Source organism: Strongylocentrotus purpuratus, unplaced genomic scaffold (genome assembly GCF_000002235.5).
Source record: "Strongylocentrotus purpuratus isolate Spur 01 unplaced genomic scaffold, Spur_5.0 spur5_scaffold_20, whole genome shotgun sequence".
NCBI classification, from domain to species: Eukaryota; Metazoa; Echinodermata; class Echinoidea; order Camarodonta; family Strongylocentrotidae; genus Strongylocentrotus; species Strongylocentrotus purpuratus.
Genome location: NW_022145606.1, coordinates 43,929,714 through 43,946,318, shown reverse-complemented (window position 1 = coordinate 43,946,318; position 16,605 = coordinate 43,929,714). Strand labels below are relative to the sequence as shown.

Below are 16,605 nucleotides of genomic sequence, written 5' to 3'. Positions count from 1 at the left end.
CTGCCTGTCAACGACAGCACTAGGGTTTACTTACCTCCAGAGCTTCTAGCGAGAAGTCTGTTGGGTTGTGGTAGGGGATCTTCTTCGGGTATCTCGCCTCGCTTTCATGAAGATGATAACTCGCCTGTAAAGTTAAATAACACAGATCAAATTATCACATTCAACATCTATCAATCATTCAGCAGAAGAAGAAAAAAAATGATCTTGTTATCCCCTCACCTCCTCCTTTTCTATGTCATAGCTGTTTTCTTCCTTGCCTCTGAGTACAGTACTTGTGTCCAACCTAATGTTTTTTTTATATTTTTAATCCTTTCTTTTTTTCTCTTCTTCCTTCTCCATCTTTCAACAATGTATCTATGTTTTATACACATATTTTCTCTCTTACTCTCTCTCTCTCAGTGTTTCTTCCAAACACATGTCAGTCCTATGCCATGTTAATACTGAGGGTTTTTTTTTCTCTCTCTCTCCCTCTCTTTTTTTCTATCTCTTTCGAAAAATCATATGTTCTCTATCTATCATTTCTTTCTTTTTCTACAGTTGATGTATGGTTTTCCCCCATTCTTTCTCTCCACCTGTCTCTTCTAAGTCATCAAACCAATCGATCCTCTTCTTTCTTTTATCTGCCAATTGTTCTATCTATCTAACCTACCTTCAGATAATGACGCAAGCTCTCCTCCATGAGTAGTCTCTTTTCAGCCACCTTGCCCAGCATATAATGAACAAGCCATTCTTCATCTCCTTCGCCCTCACACGTCGAGGCTTGCCTGAAACAGTGCTCAGCCTGCTCTAACATCTCGGCCTGTTTCACGCTTAGAGAGGTGATGTCTTCATCACTGATCTTCAGTTGGTCCTTCTGTAGTTGAGAAAGAAATCAAAGAGACAAGGGTGATAGTGAGATTTTTAAAAGAAGAGGTTTTAGATATCTGAGCAAACCGAGGTGTTCAATCAAGTCATGAAAAATGGCAACACACTCCCCTAATTTTAAAACAGATCAATCTCACCGATCTCAAAGACTATCCATTTTTGGAGAAATGAAATCAACAAAATTAACAACAACAACAACAAAACAACCAAAATCAACAAAAAATCAACAACAACAAACAAGCAAAAATCTGGAGAAAAAAAATAATAATCAGGAAACATATTTAAATCGGGAAATCATCAGGCTTGCAGAGAATATGATAATCAAATTTCTAAAATCTCTCATTTTGGTTGTACAGCATCTTTTGAGCTCGCTGGAAACATCACAGTGCTGCCACCCCAAAATACAAATATATTTGATGGAAATATTGAAAGATATAGTCACTGATTTGTAAATCATACCTGCTTGATTTGCCTGGAGGCGTGTGAATGCAGGATGTATGCATAGGAACCATATTCAATCCACTGATTTGTATATCATACCTGCTTGATTTGCCTAGAGGCGTGTGAATGCAGGATGTATGCGTAGGAACCATACTCAATCTACTGATTTGTAAATCATACCTGCTTGATTTGCCTAGAGGCGTGTGAATGAAGGATGTATGCGTAGGAACCATATTCAATCCACTGATTTGTATATCATACCTGTTTGATTTGCCTGGAGGCATGTGAATGAAGGATGTATGCGTAGGAACCATATTCAATCTACTGATTTGTATATCATACCTGCTTGATTTGCCTAGAGGCGTGTGAATGCAGGATGTATGCGTAGGAACCATATTCAATCTACTGATTTGTAAATCATACCTGCTTGATTTGCCTGGAGGCGTGTGAATGCAGGATGTATGCGTAGGAACGATATTCAATCCACTGATTTGTAAATCATACCTGCTTGATTTGCCTAGAGGCGTGTGAATGCAGGATGTATGCGTAGGAACCATATTCAATCCATAAGGCATAGTTTGTGGCGTCGATCTCTAGAGCTCGCTTGAAGCATCGCAGAGCTGCTACTCCATGCTTGAAGATCGGTCCATCGCTCTTAGTGTCTGTCTGGTATTGGAAAGAAAAATGGTAGCATAAGATACCTTGTCCCAGGTAAAAAGATTGCAACAGAACTGTCAAAGATAAAATAGACTTAAACAAGACTACATTTTCTCCAAAGGAAAAACTACTTGAAAACTTAAATCCCATGAAGTATTAACATTACAGGGAAAAACTGAGTGAATTTCCTCTAGAGCAACATTGCAGAACCCTAAGCCAGACCTGCCAACCTGGAGTTCAAAAACTGTATTCTTTGATCCCAAAAGTCGTATTTTACAGACAAAAGTTGTATTCTAAAAAAAAAACATAGATCAATGCCTCTTATTTTGCCTCGAATTTTGATATTCATTGGTTGAATATGCATGATTCTGTCAAGACTGATGTGTTCGATGAACCAATGAACATCCCCAAATTGCAGATGTGAGATGCTTGTAGAATACTTTACAGGACAGAATGGGCATTTTGCCATTGAAAATGGCACACACACACACAAAGTACCCGACAACAACAAATTGTTTGTTTGTTTTTTTTTGGGGGGGGGGGGGGGAATCATATTCTATTGAGGAAAATCGTACTGTCGTATTTACTTCTAAAAATTGTACGAAATACGATTAAATCGTACTGGTTGGCAGGTCTGCTAAGCCATACTTACAGAGTTGTTTAGTTTGAGATCCAGCCGTCCAACACGAGCCAGGGCCATGCCTGCCCAGCTGTCCAAGCGGTCTGGAGACACACATAGGTCGTGGAGGTAGAACTTGATTGCTTTCCTAAATTGAAGAGAAAACAGGGAATTCAACATGTGATAGACAAGGTGCAAATTACGATGATGATGCTGTTGATGATGATGATGATGATGATGATGGTTCTGGTGATAATGATATTCGATGACGACGACGATGATGATGATGATGATGATGATGATGATGATGATGATGATGATGATGATGATGATGATGATGATGATGATGATTGATGATGATTGATGATGATTGATGATGACGATTGACGATGATGTTGATGATAATGGAGATGGCGATGAAGATGTTGATAACTTTGACGATGGTGCTGGTGATGATGATGATGATAATGATGATGATGATGATAACAATGTCGACGATGATGAAGATGGTGAAGATACAAATGATAACGAAAACTATCCTAACCATAAAAGTCATATATGGAAATAAAATGTGCTAGCATTTACATAAAATGTTCATAGTTTGGCAAGGAGGGATTAGACCTCCTTGCATGATCACTGGCAGGTGGTTATCTCAAATCATCAAATCAGCTCTCAATTAACAAAAGAAAAAGGAGACTATGGGGATCAACGGGTACCGCTTAGGCATTGTTGGCTATATAGAGAGCGCAAGTTGCTACAAGTAGTGCAGTCCCGCTTTAAGACATTAGTTTGGACCTCTTTTCACAGTAAGGTTACTTACCCAAAGTCTTTGTTCTTGAAGTGAAAGTCAGCCAGCAGATAGTAGAGCTCCTTGACCACCGAGCTAAAAAGCAAAAGAAAAAAAGAAAATTACAAAAGAAAAGGTTCAATGTGGGAAGTCTTGGGCTAGATCTAATAGAACACAGAAACAGTCCTAGTTACGATTCCAATTATCCCTGGATGGGTAATAGACTATTACAATTTGAGAAATCTCGGTCTAGATCTAATGGAACACAGAAACAGGTCCTAGTTACGATTCCAATTATCCCTGGATGGGTAATAGATTATTTTCAATGTGAGAAGTCTTGGTCTAGATCTAATGGAACACAGAAGCAGGTCACAGTTACGGTTCCAATTATCCTTGGGTGGGTACTAGACTATTCTCAAGACATATATCTTGGTTTCTGGTCTTTATTGATCTTCAGATCCAGGACCCCTCTCTTTCTCTTCATCTCTCTTCTTCTGCTTCTTTTTTCTAGCACACAACTTTTGTTCCTATCACCCAACTGTCTTCTATTTCTATTTTCCTCTTTTCTCATAAACAATACATCATTCTTTTTTTCTATTCTTAGTACAACTACAGTGTATACATAACTGGTCCCATTATCTTGACAAACTGCTTCCCAATTTATCTACACATCTCTCTTCCTCGTTCTGTCTCATAACTTTTCATCGCATGCTTGAAATAATCATACTTGGAAACACTGAAACCCTTCAGGTAGTGCTGTCATCTTCAGGTACCCATTTAACACCTGGGTGGAGAGTGGCAAATGTAGATTAACGTCTTGCCAAAGGACATTAGTGCTGCAGCGGGACTTGAACTCCGTACCTTGTGATCTGCAGTCGGGTGACTTATCCACTAGACCATAACATCTCTACCTCTTATAATCTCATTCTTCAAAAGCCATACCTTGGACCTATGAACCCTTCAGGTATCGCTGGTGCATTCTCGTTGCTCCCGTCGACGTAGCCCTGGACCAGTTCCAGAGCGTTCTCAGGCCTTGCGTCTTGGGGGATGACCTTAGAGATCTTGAGCAAGAGGCCTTCCAGCTCAGCGGACATGGAACTGGTCTTGTAGCTGTCAAACTCTGGGAAGATCTTGGGCTTGAAGTAGTCGAAGATGTAGCAGCAGTTGGACCAGTCGAGCTGGACCTGGAATCAGAGCAAAATAAAATCCAAGACAATTACAGTCAATGTCACCTCACCCACAATATTTTCCAAGGCAACCATTAACATAGGGATACTTGCTAGGGCTTAGTTATTGTGCAAAATCATGAAATGTACTATTTATTCAAATATAAAAACACAAATGGCGGATATAAGAAATCATGAAATGTACTATTTATTCAAATATAAAAACACAAATGGCGGATATAAGAAAGCGCTTCATCTAGGCTCACCTCTATAGCTCCGTGGTCCTGAAGATGTCTGGTCTTGGTCTTCTTGGTCGGGTGTCCGTACAGACAGAAGAAACACTGTTCCAAGGTGTGTTTGAGGTCACTGAAGAATGGATGTCTCTCGTCTTCAGAGTACTTGCCCAGTTCGGTGCTCAGGACACGGATGTAGAGCTTCAGAAGGGCACCATCGCAGTTACAACACCAGGTTTGTCTGGCAGGAAGAAGAAGAAGCAATAAAATATCATGAAAAGCACAGATCTAATGTCAAACTCTCTACATAATACAAAAAGCCTACATGATGAAAAAATTTGTTGTTTAAAATTGAAACCCCCATTTGACTTTTATCACTTCTAGAGCTAAGCACACAGTACATGTAAATACTAGCGCTATACATTGTAATCCCCCCTACTAATTGATATATTTGGTAAATTATCATATCGATCCGGCCTGGATAGATATCGCGTAGTCTCATATACATCTTTCTGTGTACAGTGCTTGTAACTTTACCAAGAGTGGGCCAAATTTCATATTATTTTGATGATTCCAGAACCTTGCAGTACACACCAATACTAATATGCTAGATGATCAACCTTTTCTGATTGATTCCATAACGTTTCTTTCACAATGCAATCGCATGACCAGAACTGGTCTATACCTTTAATGAGAGCTTTTCATAATGTAGTTCAAACTTTTCAACTATAGCAATAATTATATTCCATTTTCCCTGGCCGCTGGATTTTAAGTACACACATAAATATGCATCATCTCCACTCCCCTGCAAAATGGGATTGAAGATTGAGTTACATTTACAGTTCAATTTACCTTCCTCGATACATTTACACAGTTCAATTTACCTTCCTCGATACATTTACACAGTTCAATTTACCTTCCTAGATACATTTACACAGTTCAATTTACCTTCCTAGATACATTTACACAGTTCAATTTACCTTCCTCGATACATTTACACAGTTCAATTTACCTTCCTAGATACATTTACACAGTTCAATTTACCTTCCTTGATACATTTACACAGTTCAATTTACCTTCCTAGATAGTCATGTGCGTTCTCCAGGAGCATGAGGGACGACGGTAACATCGGGACTGTGCTCGGTGAATGAATACCCTCTTCACCCTCATGGTCAGACGAGGGCAGGCTTTTAGCTGCTAGGTGATCTTCCTCACTATAAAGCGTAAAAAGAGTCAAATTCAATCGTTTATTAATAATAATCATATTCCGCTTTTATATAGCGCTCAATTCATCGATGTCTCTTTATGCTTCACAGATATGTTATTACCTGTCATTGGATTTAGGCTTGCCCACACACAATGTTGAGCATTCCAGCCAGGCGTCATTTAGGCGCACACTTGCTCATCTAGCCACATTAATTTTTGTATCTTTACGGGGTACTCATTTAACACCTGGGTGGAGAGTGGCAAATGTAGATTAACATTAGTGCTACGGCCAGGTTTGTGTGTATGTGTAATTGGGGTTTTTACAGTCGTGTATCAATCAGATATGAATATTTCTATCTAGGGATCGACCTTTAATGTCACCATCCAAAAGACGTGACTCATTTTGGAACCTGAGTCCATCTGAGCAGGTTTGTAGGTGAAGACAGAGAGATGTCCTAAAAGTAAATGAGGTTCATTATAAATTTCTTCTTTTACAGCTACAACAAATATATTGGATATTTGAAGTAGCATAATTAAGTTCTCAACTAACGCAGTCTACGGTCATCTTCACAATTAAACCATGTGTCTACTTTGGTGTCAACTCTTTCATATGGTCATCGCTTTTTTTGCAAAGCTTCTGCTGAAATTTGGAACAAACTACCTTTACATGTCAAAAACTATCAGACTGTTCACCAATTCCAAACTTGTCTTTAAGACACATTTATTCAAAATTGCTTTTGATGATTAACTTACTCTATCTACATTGATGTATATTTTATATGTATTGTAATTTGTTGGTTTATTTGTAACTTTTGTTTAATAAATAATTGTTTGTCATTGTATTTTGTATGTATAGCATGAAGAGACTTTGATGGAAAGTGCTTTACAACCACGTACTATTATCGTTACTATTATCTAAACGGATTTCACTGTATTCTGATTATTAAAAATGATACTTACTACTTGATGGTGTGGTAGAGTACTACCCATGGCATGACCGATGTTGCGTTGGTTGTCTCATTGACGTCGGCCTGGTACATGGTCCATTCAATGATCTTGATAAGGACATTGACTGCCTTCCTGAGTAATCCTGTACCTCCTACACCCAGGGAGCTGATCTCACACGACTCAAAGGCTCTAGGAAATTGAAGAAGATCCAAACATTATCAAACCAAACATTATCCAAACATTATTTATTCAAAGTGATTTTGATGATTAACTTACTCTGTTCACATTGATGTATATTCCATATGTATTGTAATTATTAGGTTAATTTGTAATTTTTGGATTAATATATAATTGTTTGTCATTGTATTTTGTTTGTATAGTGCTTAGAAAATTTGGTGGAAAGCGCTTTATAAGCAACGTTTTATCATTATTATAGTATCAGAAATTTCTTTAAAATAGGAGGAAGAGAAGAGATTATGATATCAAGGGAAGACTTCTTTTTTTTAAACAGAAATTTGTTCGCCTTCCTCAGTTATCATGTGCCACCTACATGTATACCCAGAGAACTGATCTCACACGATTCAAAGGCTCTAAGAAATTGAAGAAGAATTTTCTTTAAAATAGGAGGAATGGAAGAGATTACGATGTCAAGGGAAGATATTTTTGAAGAAAACATTGTTTGAAAAGTTTGTTTGCCTTCCTCAATAATCATATGCCAGAGAACTGATTTCACAAGATTCAAACGCTCTAGAAGGGTAAAGAGAAATGTTCACAAAATTATTTGTCCTGATGGTGCAACTAAACACGCATTGAAAATTCCATTTCACAAGAAAAATCTCTGACCAAAGCAAAAAATTGTGCAAGGTTAATATTGATACATACTATTAATGACCAAATTTACTTCACGACTCCTGAAACCCTATCCATAAATTCTTGTCCACAAAATTATGCAGCATCAAAAGTATGAGATTTAAAAATATTTAAAAGCAAGTGAAAAGAAGAGTAAACCAATATCTGTACTACTCTCAACATGCTAATGCGTTTTAATTGGAAATTAAAATAAAGGTTACTATTGATGCTACAAGTGTACTTGTACAGCTTGAATCTTCCTTAGGAAGACCTCTGAACAGATTCTTGACTTGAAAGGTTTTGGAAGATATTTTTAGGGCAATTCATCAGACTTACTTTTGAAGATGGGTAAGTGTTTTGTTGAGTGTTTCGAGCCAGAGTTGATGAAAGACTTGCATCCCTTCTCTCTGGACACCTTGCCATGTCTCCACCATACCCAGGACACAGCAGAATATACTCTCCTGGAACATTGAAATGAAAAAAAATAAAAACATGAATTCCTTAAACTAAATCAAGACAACTTAATTTTCATCTTCTCTTTTTCTCTCTCTCGTTCTCCTCTTTCTCCAACTCCGTTCTCTCTCCATATATATTCTCATAAGATAAAATGGCCTTACTAGAAACATATGGTAATGCAAGAAAATTATCAATGTTGCCAATCTAAAAAAAGTACAATCTTGTCAATCAGTTCTTTTTCTGATGAGATATGAATGTGTAAATGCCACAACGAAAATCTTTATCATCACTTTTCTTCTAATTTACACTCTCTGGCCCTTCAAACAACTTCCTGCCCTGAAATTATCTAGGGATATCCAGTGAAATCTAACCTTGGCATCCAATTACATCAAATGACAAACTATTTTAGTTGTTGTTGTTGATTGGTCCCTTTAAAGTCTATTTGACACCAAAGGGGACTTCCCCTCTAACACAAAATGGGACTTCCCCTCTAACACCAAAGGGTGCTTCCCCTCACCTTGGCATCCTTGAGTTCCATCTGTGACTGGATGAGTAGTAGTAGCTGAGAGCACCTCTCGGGTGTGTTCTCAGGGCGGACCGGCCTAGGGGTGTGTCTGATGGTCGGGCGGAGTAGCTCCACCACCTTGCCGTGGTCACCGGAGGCGTGGAGGCGCTGGAGCTGCTCTAGGCTCTGGCAGCGCTGCAGGGACTCCACCTCGGATGTGATGCTTGCTGCAAAATGATGAATTTACCAACAATTAAAGTATAGTCAGACCTGCTTTAGTGACCACCTGTCTTCATAGACCACCTGTCACAAAGACCACCAGTTTACAAAGACTAAATATTTTGTTTCCCTTCAAAATGGTTTCTTTTTTAAACATGTCTTATAGACAACTCTCTACAAAGACCACCTGCCTATAAAGACCATTTTTAATATCTTGTACCCCTTGGGTGGTTTTATAGACATGTTTCACTAGGTATCACAGAAGAGCTGCGTTGAGTGGGGACACACAGAGCTCCACCACGCAAATTCTCTTTTTGTGAAGGAAGATTTTCATATCATGGAAAAAATAAATATTATAAAATTATATGTCTCTCGAAAGCTTAGGATTCTGTCTTTCATGTCATGTCATTTTCATCAAAATCCATTAATTACTTACGACACAGTTGCTTGAGATTTACCCTCTAATTCGTACGGTCTCACTTCGTTTGTCGCCATTTTTTTTTGACGGCCGATTTGTTTCCCTAGTTTTAGCTCAATTCGCTTGAACGCCATTCGTCTTTGAGTTTTAAAAATCCACTGGTTGGAAAGAGCACATCTTAAGCTTTATTTTCATATAAAAACTGATGGGGGTATGTTTCAAAAAGATCGTGAAAAATCAGAGTGAAAAGTTTGAAACAATTTTTCTATATCAGAAAAACATACTTTTAATTCAATTTTGATACGAGAAGAAAGAGAATTTACTGGAGAATACGATCATGTAAATATTAAGAATGACCGCTGGATGGCGCTAGAGCGCGAATCCGGTTAGTACAGCTGTACTCTGTGTATAATACGCACTGAGCGAGAGTGACTACAGCGAGCAAGCCCCCAGCTTCGCACGCGGACCCGACGGGCAACGTGGCGGCCACGTGTCGCATCACCGCACCCGCTGCTTGCCGTCCCATCAAGATCCGAAACGGAGCATGAATCTGAGGCTTCAAATATCGAAACTGAGGCAGGATTTGCAGCATTTGGCGAACAAATTAGTAAATACATATATATTTCGACGGAATTATTATGCTATCGTAACCTAAACAGATTTTAAAGCGATCAAAAGACCAATAATACATGTTTGTGCTTTTCCACTCGCAATTTTTCTCACACGTCATGCGAGTGAACTTTGAATTTCAAAGTGACTTTTTAAGAAATTCAAGAACAAACTTGTGTAATCTTTGTCAATTTATAGAGTGAAAATTTAATCAAATTTTGTCAGAAAAAAAATATTTTGTGTGTTTCAATCTACATCAAATAACTGTAATGACGGCTTTTCTGATCTTTGGATAATAATTATTAAATTCCAATTAAATTCAGGCAGTGTCTTTTCAGTAATCATATCTGATTGATGCACGTCTGTATGAAAACCCAACGACACACACACACACTCGGTGATAGCTCGGCGGCTGTGCACCGCCCATACTGGTGTCTCTATTCTCATGTTGTGATTGCGAACCCACGCCAAGGATTTAAAGGGCATTTATTGCTTTCCCAGAGTTTTTAAATTTAAGATCGTGGATTCAATTTATGAATTTCAATTAAAAGGGATTTGTTATTATTTTTGTTTATATAGTAAATAAGTTAGGTAGGCCTAGGGGGGAGGGAGGGTGGTTGGGGGGGGGGGGGATAAGAGGGCACTTTTTTTTGGGGGGGGGGGGTCAAGAAATTTTTTAATTTTCTCCGTGGGGGGGGGGGGGGGGCACGTCCCTGTTTTTCAGTACATTTTGGGGGAATTTAGGGCTGATTTTAACATATTTTTTTTTTTGTGCCCCCCCCCCCCCCCCTGGATCCGCCACTGCCATACTTTCTATTGATGTGCCAAAATTCATTCCCCTACCATTAATGGTTTTCAATTTAGGCAGACTTGAAAACACACAAAAAAGCTTAAGGGTGCTTTAAAATATGAAGTTTTAAGAGTTAAGAGCCTTTTTCAAATGCCATTAAAAATTAATTTAAATGGATTTGATGGTCCAAACTTACAGAAATGATTAAGCTATATACATACCCCAGATATGCCGAAATTCAGCCCCACTTCATAGACACTCTTAAATCTAGCCATGTTTCAAAACCCATGAAAACTTGTTCCGGCGACGCAAAAATAGCCATTTGTCACACGCATCAAAATGGGCTTCATTTAATTATTTGAAAAATTCCACCAAAAAAAATATTTGTCTAAAGAACCTAGAAAAAAATAGGCATGTATAAATCCATACAGAGAACAGATTTCTTGAAAAGAAAGGTGATTCATCAATTAATTACAAAATTATGTCACCTTGAAAATGGCTAATTGTCAGTTACAGCCTAATTACGCAAAATTAACCTTTTCGTCTCTTATGTAAGTGGCCGTATTTTCAAAAGTACTTATTCAAATTTGACAAATGAGGTATCAAAACTCCTCTTTCCATGTGCTCTAAAATGAAATTGGCAGGGGAAATGAAATGTAGATACTTTCAAACTTTAGCTGTGATACCTAGTTTCACTGTATTTGTATTCTTCAATCTTGAATGTTATATTCTGTGTGCAATTTTAAGAGAAAACATTCCTTGCATCTTCATTAAAAAAATAGTATTAGAAAATAAACTGAATATTACATTGCAAAAGGAAAAGAAAACAATAAATCTCAACTGCTTTTTAACACATGTATCATCTTGGTTTACAACGAACACACTGTAACACACTGGCTTCCATCTACATGTACATCGCTAGCTGAAAGCCCAAAGGACTTTTCACACATGTTTTAAATAATTTAATGCCCTTATGGTCCTAAACAGACAATAATTAGATCTTCCTTTTTTTTCTTGGAAAACATACTGGAACTTGTGGTGTCCCTCAGGGGACACTACTAGGACCATTATTGTTTTCTTTGTATGTAAATCAGACCATACCTATAGATATCAAAGCTCCATGCTTGATGTTAGCCACTGCCACCTTAGCTGGTCTCCGTTCATTGGCTCCATCCGTCTCATCCGTCTCCATCTCCTCCTCTTCCACTTTCCCTTCCTTTGCACGCTGTCTATCCTCCTTCCTTCTCTCCTCCTCTCTCATCAACACTTCCTTGCACTGGAGCAATGAAATACAATCATGGTTATTACTTTACGGAATGTCAATTGAGGATTCAATGGTGTAAAGATGGCTACTAAGACTTGAAGTGAAGTAGTACAATTTATAGAGGAGGCATTCACAAGCAGTGCTAGTGAATTAGTTTACGGTATACAGTGTGGCAGTGGTCGGCGTCTTGACCCCCCACTGGACATAGCATGTATTTGCATGCTAGACAATAGACCATGATTATGCATGGCATTTGCATGCATGAGCCTAGACTCAACCCTATCCTCATTACAAACGGTAAGACATCTGAAAATGCCAGACGGAAGGGTACAAAAAACAATGTCTGCCAAGCAGATGACCACTTTCTTGTTACAGACAAAAAAAAATCAATTCAAAGTGATCAAGGAAAGTTTTGTCTTACCCTCTCAAAAGCATCTTCTCCATCAGCAGTTTTTCCAATTTGCCGATAATATCGAGCCTTCAGCCAGTAAACTGTGGAAACAAACAGGTGGAAATAATTACTAAAATTTGCACTTTCAGAGTAAATGTTATCCTTTCTGTGCAATCTACGAGTCAGAAGATGTGGAGCCTTGCAAGTAAATACTGAAATGTTTTATAATGCCATCAACTTAAAGATAGACTGCCAATGACGAATGACTTGTAATGTGATGGTACCATTACACCTATTGATGGTACAATGAAAGGTTCCTCATTCACTACACAGGACAGGGATGAAACAATAACGGTACCGCTATACCTCTTGCTAGTATCAAAGGTCACATGTATTACGTATTGCATCAAGGTAAGTTACTTACTTAAACATGAACAAACAATGGTACCATCACATCTACTAATGGTTCGATGCAAGGCTGCCCATCCAATCCACATGACAAGATTTAATCAAAATTGGTACCACAATAACTATAGGTTGTTTTCAGTGGCTACAAGTCTGGAAGCATGTATTGCATCAGGTAACTTATTCATATATTCAACGGTACCATTACACCTACTGATGGTACAATGAAAGGTTCCCCATTCACTACACATGACAGGGTTAAAACTATAACGCTACCACTAAACCTCTTGCTGGTATCACTGGCCACAGGTCTGGAAGCAGGTATTGCATCAAGTAACTTAATCATACATTTAACGGTACTATTACACATACTGAAGGTACAATGAAAGGTTCCCCATTCACTACACATGACAGGGTTAAAACTATAACGGTACCACTAAACCTCTTGCTGGTATCACTGGCCAAAGGTCTGGAAGCATGTATTGCATCAAAATAATTTACTTGTTCATGCATGTACACACACACACACATACATTTATATGACAACCGTACCACCACACCTACTGATGGTACATTGAGAGGTTCCCCATTCACTTCACATGACGAGGTTAAAACATGAAATGTACCACTATACCTCTTGCCGGTATCACTGGCCACAGGTCTGGTAGCATGTATTGCATCAAGGTGAGCTCCTGGAGGTACATCATATCGTCTTCATGGTGCTCTCCCCACTTGTAGGTGCAGGTTGTGGTGTTTGCACCGAGCCTGTGAAGAAGAAAGAGAAAGAGACATAAAGGCTTCGCACCAAAAGGGCTTCACTACAAACAGACATGCAATAAGTCTTCAAGGAAGAAAAATTCAAAGCTAATATTTTGAATGTAGAATCTGAGAAGGAATTCCAAAACATACAGAACAAAATATTTGTGGTGTTCCCCTGCAATACGGTTATCAATGAGAAACGACAGATGTGATACAATTCTAATTAAGCATTTATTTGGATATTATAAAAAGGGACTTCGAAAGGAGTGGTTTCTGCAACAAAACATTTTAAACTGGTGCAGAGAACACTTATGCATGTCAGGTATCTTAAGGTGACTTACATGGCTGGTGATGCGGCAGGCGTATTGCCGTTAGTCTTAGCAGACAGACACTGATCTAGGTTGAACTCCGCCGATAGAAGGCACATCATACTCATCTCTCGTACAACTATTTCATCTTCATCACAGCTGCAGAAAAAGAGGAGAAAAACACAAAAACATATATTTTCAATGGCAACCCAATGTTTTCAACAACTTCAATTTTGTAAAAACAGAAAAACTAGAGAAATAGAAAAGTGAAAGGTTGAATAAAAATACAGAAATAATAGGAGAGTTATAAATGTTCAGAAATTGGGAATAATGGAAATGTTAAGTCTAAATTGACAAATTAATCTTCAGACCGAGAAAAAACTGGTACAACTCTCCCATATGCTGCACACTAACATATCGCCTGCTTGGAGCCAGAAGGGCATAAACTCATAAACTTGTAATATTCTCTCCACAGCATCCTTCTTCTGCTCCAAATATCACAGGCCTTCTCTGACTTTAACATCGGTGAAAAGGCCCTGGCTCAAATGGAAAAAAATAGTCAATTGACTGTGATCCAAAGGGGCAAGAACTCTCCGCTTTGCATTACATTAGAATATTACAGATCTCCAAATCTCCCCTTTTCTCTCTTCTCTCTCTAGAGAGCTGTGCTAAAAACATATCAGGCTCTCTCCAACTTTAAAATCTCTGAAAAAGAGTCAGGTTCAACTTACCAGAGCAATTCAGGGAGACTGATATGCTTTCTCAATCTCTTGTACACATCCAGATACACTGCGGCCAATCCATCAGGCCACTTGAGATCATGTTTGGCAACCAGTCTTTCCAGGTATCTGCTCATCACATCGATGATGCCATTGTTCACTTGACATTCTACCAGTAAACTGTGAACATCGTCTATTTCCACGGCTCCAAAGGAATCTCTCTCATTTACTGGAGATTCTGCAGTTGTCGTTGTTTGTGGGGGGAGGGGGGGGGGAGGGGGGGGGAGGGGGGAATACGAAAACAATATTTTGAGGATAATAAAAGAAATACAAACTAGGTGTATTTAGGTATAATTATTATTCTAACTCGACTCATTTAAGAAAACAACATTTTGAGGATAATAAAAGAAATACAAACTAGGTGTATTTTGGTTTAATTATTATTCTAACTCAACTCAAATGATAAGCTGTGATTTTTTTTTCCTTTTTATGTAAGTGCCACCTCTGTAATTCGACTGAAATTCAATTTTTCTCACTGTCTCATTATTCATCTCATTCCATTTCTTTATCCTATCTATTTTTCTGTCTCTCTCTCTCTCTCTCACACATACACATTTTACAGGCTCGCTAGAAACACTGTCTGTATCTTAGACAATTTCTCCTTCTCTTTCTCTTTGTCTGTCTGTTCTCTCTCTCCCTTTTTTCATCTCTTTGTCATCATTTCTACAAATCTCTTTCCTCCTTTCTATTTTCTCTTTCTCTCGAACTCCTTCACATCCATATTTCAATATTTCTCGTTTCTCTCACCCCCCCCCCCCTTCTCTCTTCCTCTCTCTCTCTCTCTCTCTCTCTCTCTCTCTCTCTTTCTCACCTGGCCATGTCTCTACCATACCAAGAACACAGCACAACATACTGTCCTTGATTTTTAAGAAAAACAGCAGGGGGAGATAAACATAATTTTAAGAAGATTCTTGAAACACATTTCAGGAGTTTGACACCAGTTTTCTTCTCTCACCTCTCGCTTTCTTTACATCTATTTCCTTAGAATCCTTATCCCCTGACTTCTTGAGCTGTAGATCCTCCTCCTCGTCATCGCTGACCAGGAGAGTCGAGGGAAGGAACTGGCGGAGTACCTCAGTATAGTTTACTATCTCCTCTTCTTCTTTTTTCTTGACTGTTGTGTTGCGCACCTGCAATGAAAAAACGTTGTTGATTTGGAATAATCAAAGTAAAGTGAGACAGAACTGCCGGATTACCCCAATATTATTTACCGTCTCCTTCTTTTATCTTTTTCACTCTTGTATTGCACACCTGTAATGAAAGAAGCATTGTTGATTTGAAACAATAAAGGTAAAGTGAGACAGAACTGATGGAGTACCACAGTATAGTTTACTCTCTCCTTTTTTTTTTTTTTTTACTGTTGTATTGTGTACGACAGTTCTGGTGTACCGGTAATGATGGGAACCTTGTTGATACAAAATAATTAAGGGAAAGTGAGAAGGAATGTGGTCTTTGTAGACAGGTGGTCACTAAGGCAGGTTTGACCATATTTGCCATACCTAGCAACGAATAATGGGTCAGATTTCTTACCCTAGCTGAGCGGCGCTTCCCAGGGGCAGGCATGTCCCTCAGCAACCTCTTTCTCTTCTGCCCTCTCCGGCTCTTCTCTGCCTGGCTATCCTCCGCATCCATCGCAACCGCATCTTGGTTTGAAAAGGGACAGAAATACAATGTTTAATAATAATAATAATAGGCATTTACATACATGCCAACATTTGAAAATCAGAAATCTGTACACTATGTGCGCGAAGCGCACATCACGAGCGCGAAGTCCTTTTAGCCGGGGTCCAGGGCCCGCTTTAGGGTCCTGGAAGCTCTGGGTTTCCAGATGCTCTCTGTTGCAATCTGAGCCTATTCTAGGGACCATTTCCCCTAAAATTCAACCCAAGTTTATGGGTAATTTTTGTGTCATACTAGCTCTAGAATCTAGGC

At 38.7% G+C, this 16,605-nt stretch overlaps 1 protein-coding gene across 1 annotated transcript in view; it reads right to left on the bottom strand.

Annotated features, from left to right (window-relative positions):
* The window catches only part of LOC100888379 (calcineurin-binding protein cabin-1), a 45,351-nt gene that overhangs the window by 11,546 nt on the left and 17,200 nt on the right, over window positions 1-16,605 (bottom strand). Inside the window, exons 19-37 of the mRNA XM_030993424.1 lie at window positions 16,204-16,316; window positions 15,629-15,803; window positions 14,626-14,851; window positions 13,928-14,053; window positions 13,462-13,592; window positions 12,453-12,523; window positions 11,869-12,043; window positions 8,744-8,958; window positions 8,107-8,231; window positions 6,934-7,110; window positions 5,844-5,981; window positions 4,801-5,008; window positions 4,326-4,552; window positions 4,217-4,237; window positions 3,402-3,464; window positions 2,615-2,729; window positions 1,810-1,971; window positions 650-853; window positions 35-124 (exon numbers count right to left, since the gene is read on the bottom strand). Of these exons, the coding sequence (XP_030849284.1) occupies window positions 35-124; window positions 650-853; window positions 1,810-1,971; window positions 2,615-2,729; window positions 3,402-3,464; window positions 4,217-4,237; window positions 4,326-4,552; window positions 4,801-5,008; window positions 5,844-5,981; window positions 6,934-7,110; window positions 8,107-8,231; window positions 8,744-8,958; window positions 11,869-12,043; window positions 12,453-12,523; window positions 13,462-13,592; window positions 13,928-14,053; window positions 14,626-14,851; window positions 15,629-15,803; window positions 16,204-16,316 (2,762 nt within the window). The remainder of the gene's footprint in view (window positions 1-34; window positions 125-649; window positions 854-1,809; window positions 1,972-2,614; window positions 2,730-3,401; window positions 3,465-4,216; window positions 4,238-4,325; window positions 4,553-4,800; window positions 5,009-5,843; window positions 5,982-6,933; window positions 7,111-8,106; window positions 8,232-8,743; window positions 8,959-11,868; window positions 12,044-12,452; window positions 12,524-13,461; window positions 13,593-13,927; window positions 14,054-14,625; window positions 14,852-15,628; window positions 15,804-16,203; window positions 16,317-16,605) is intronic.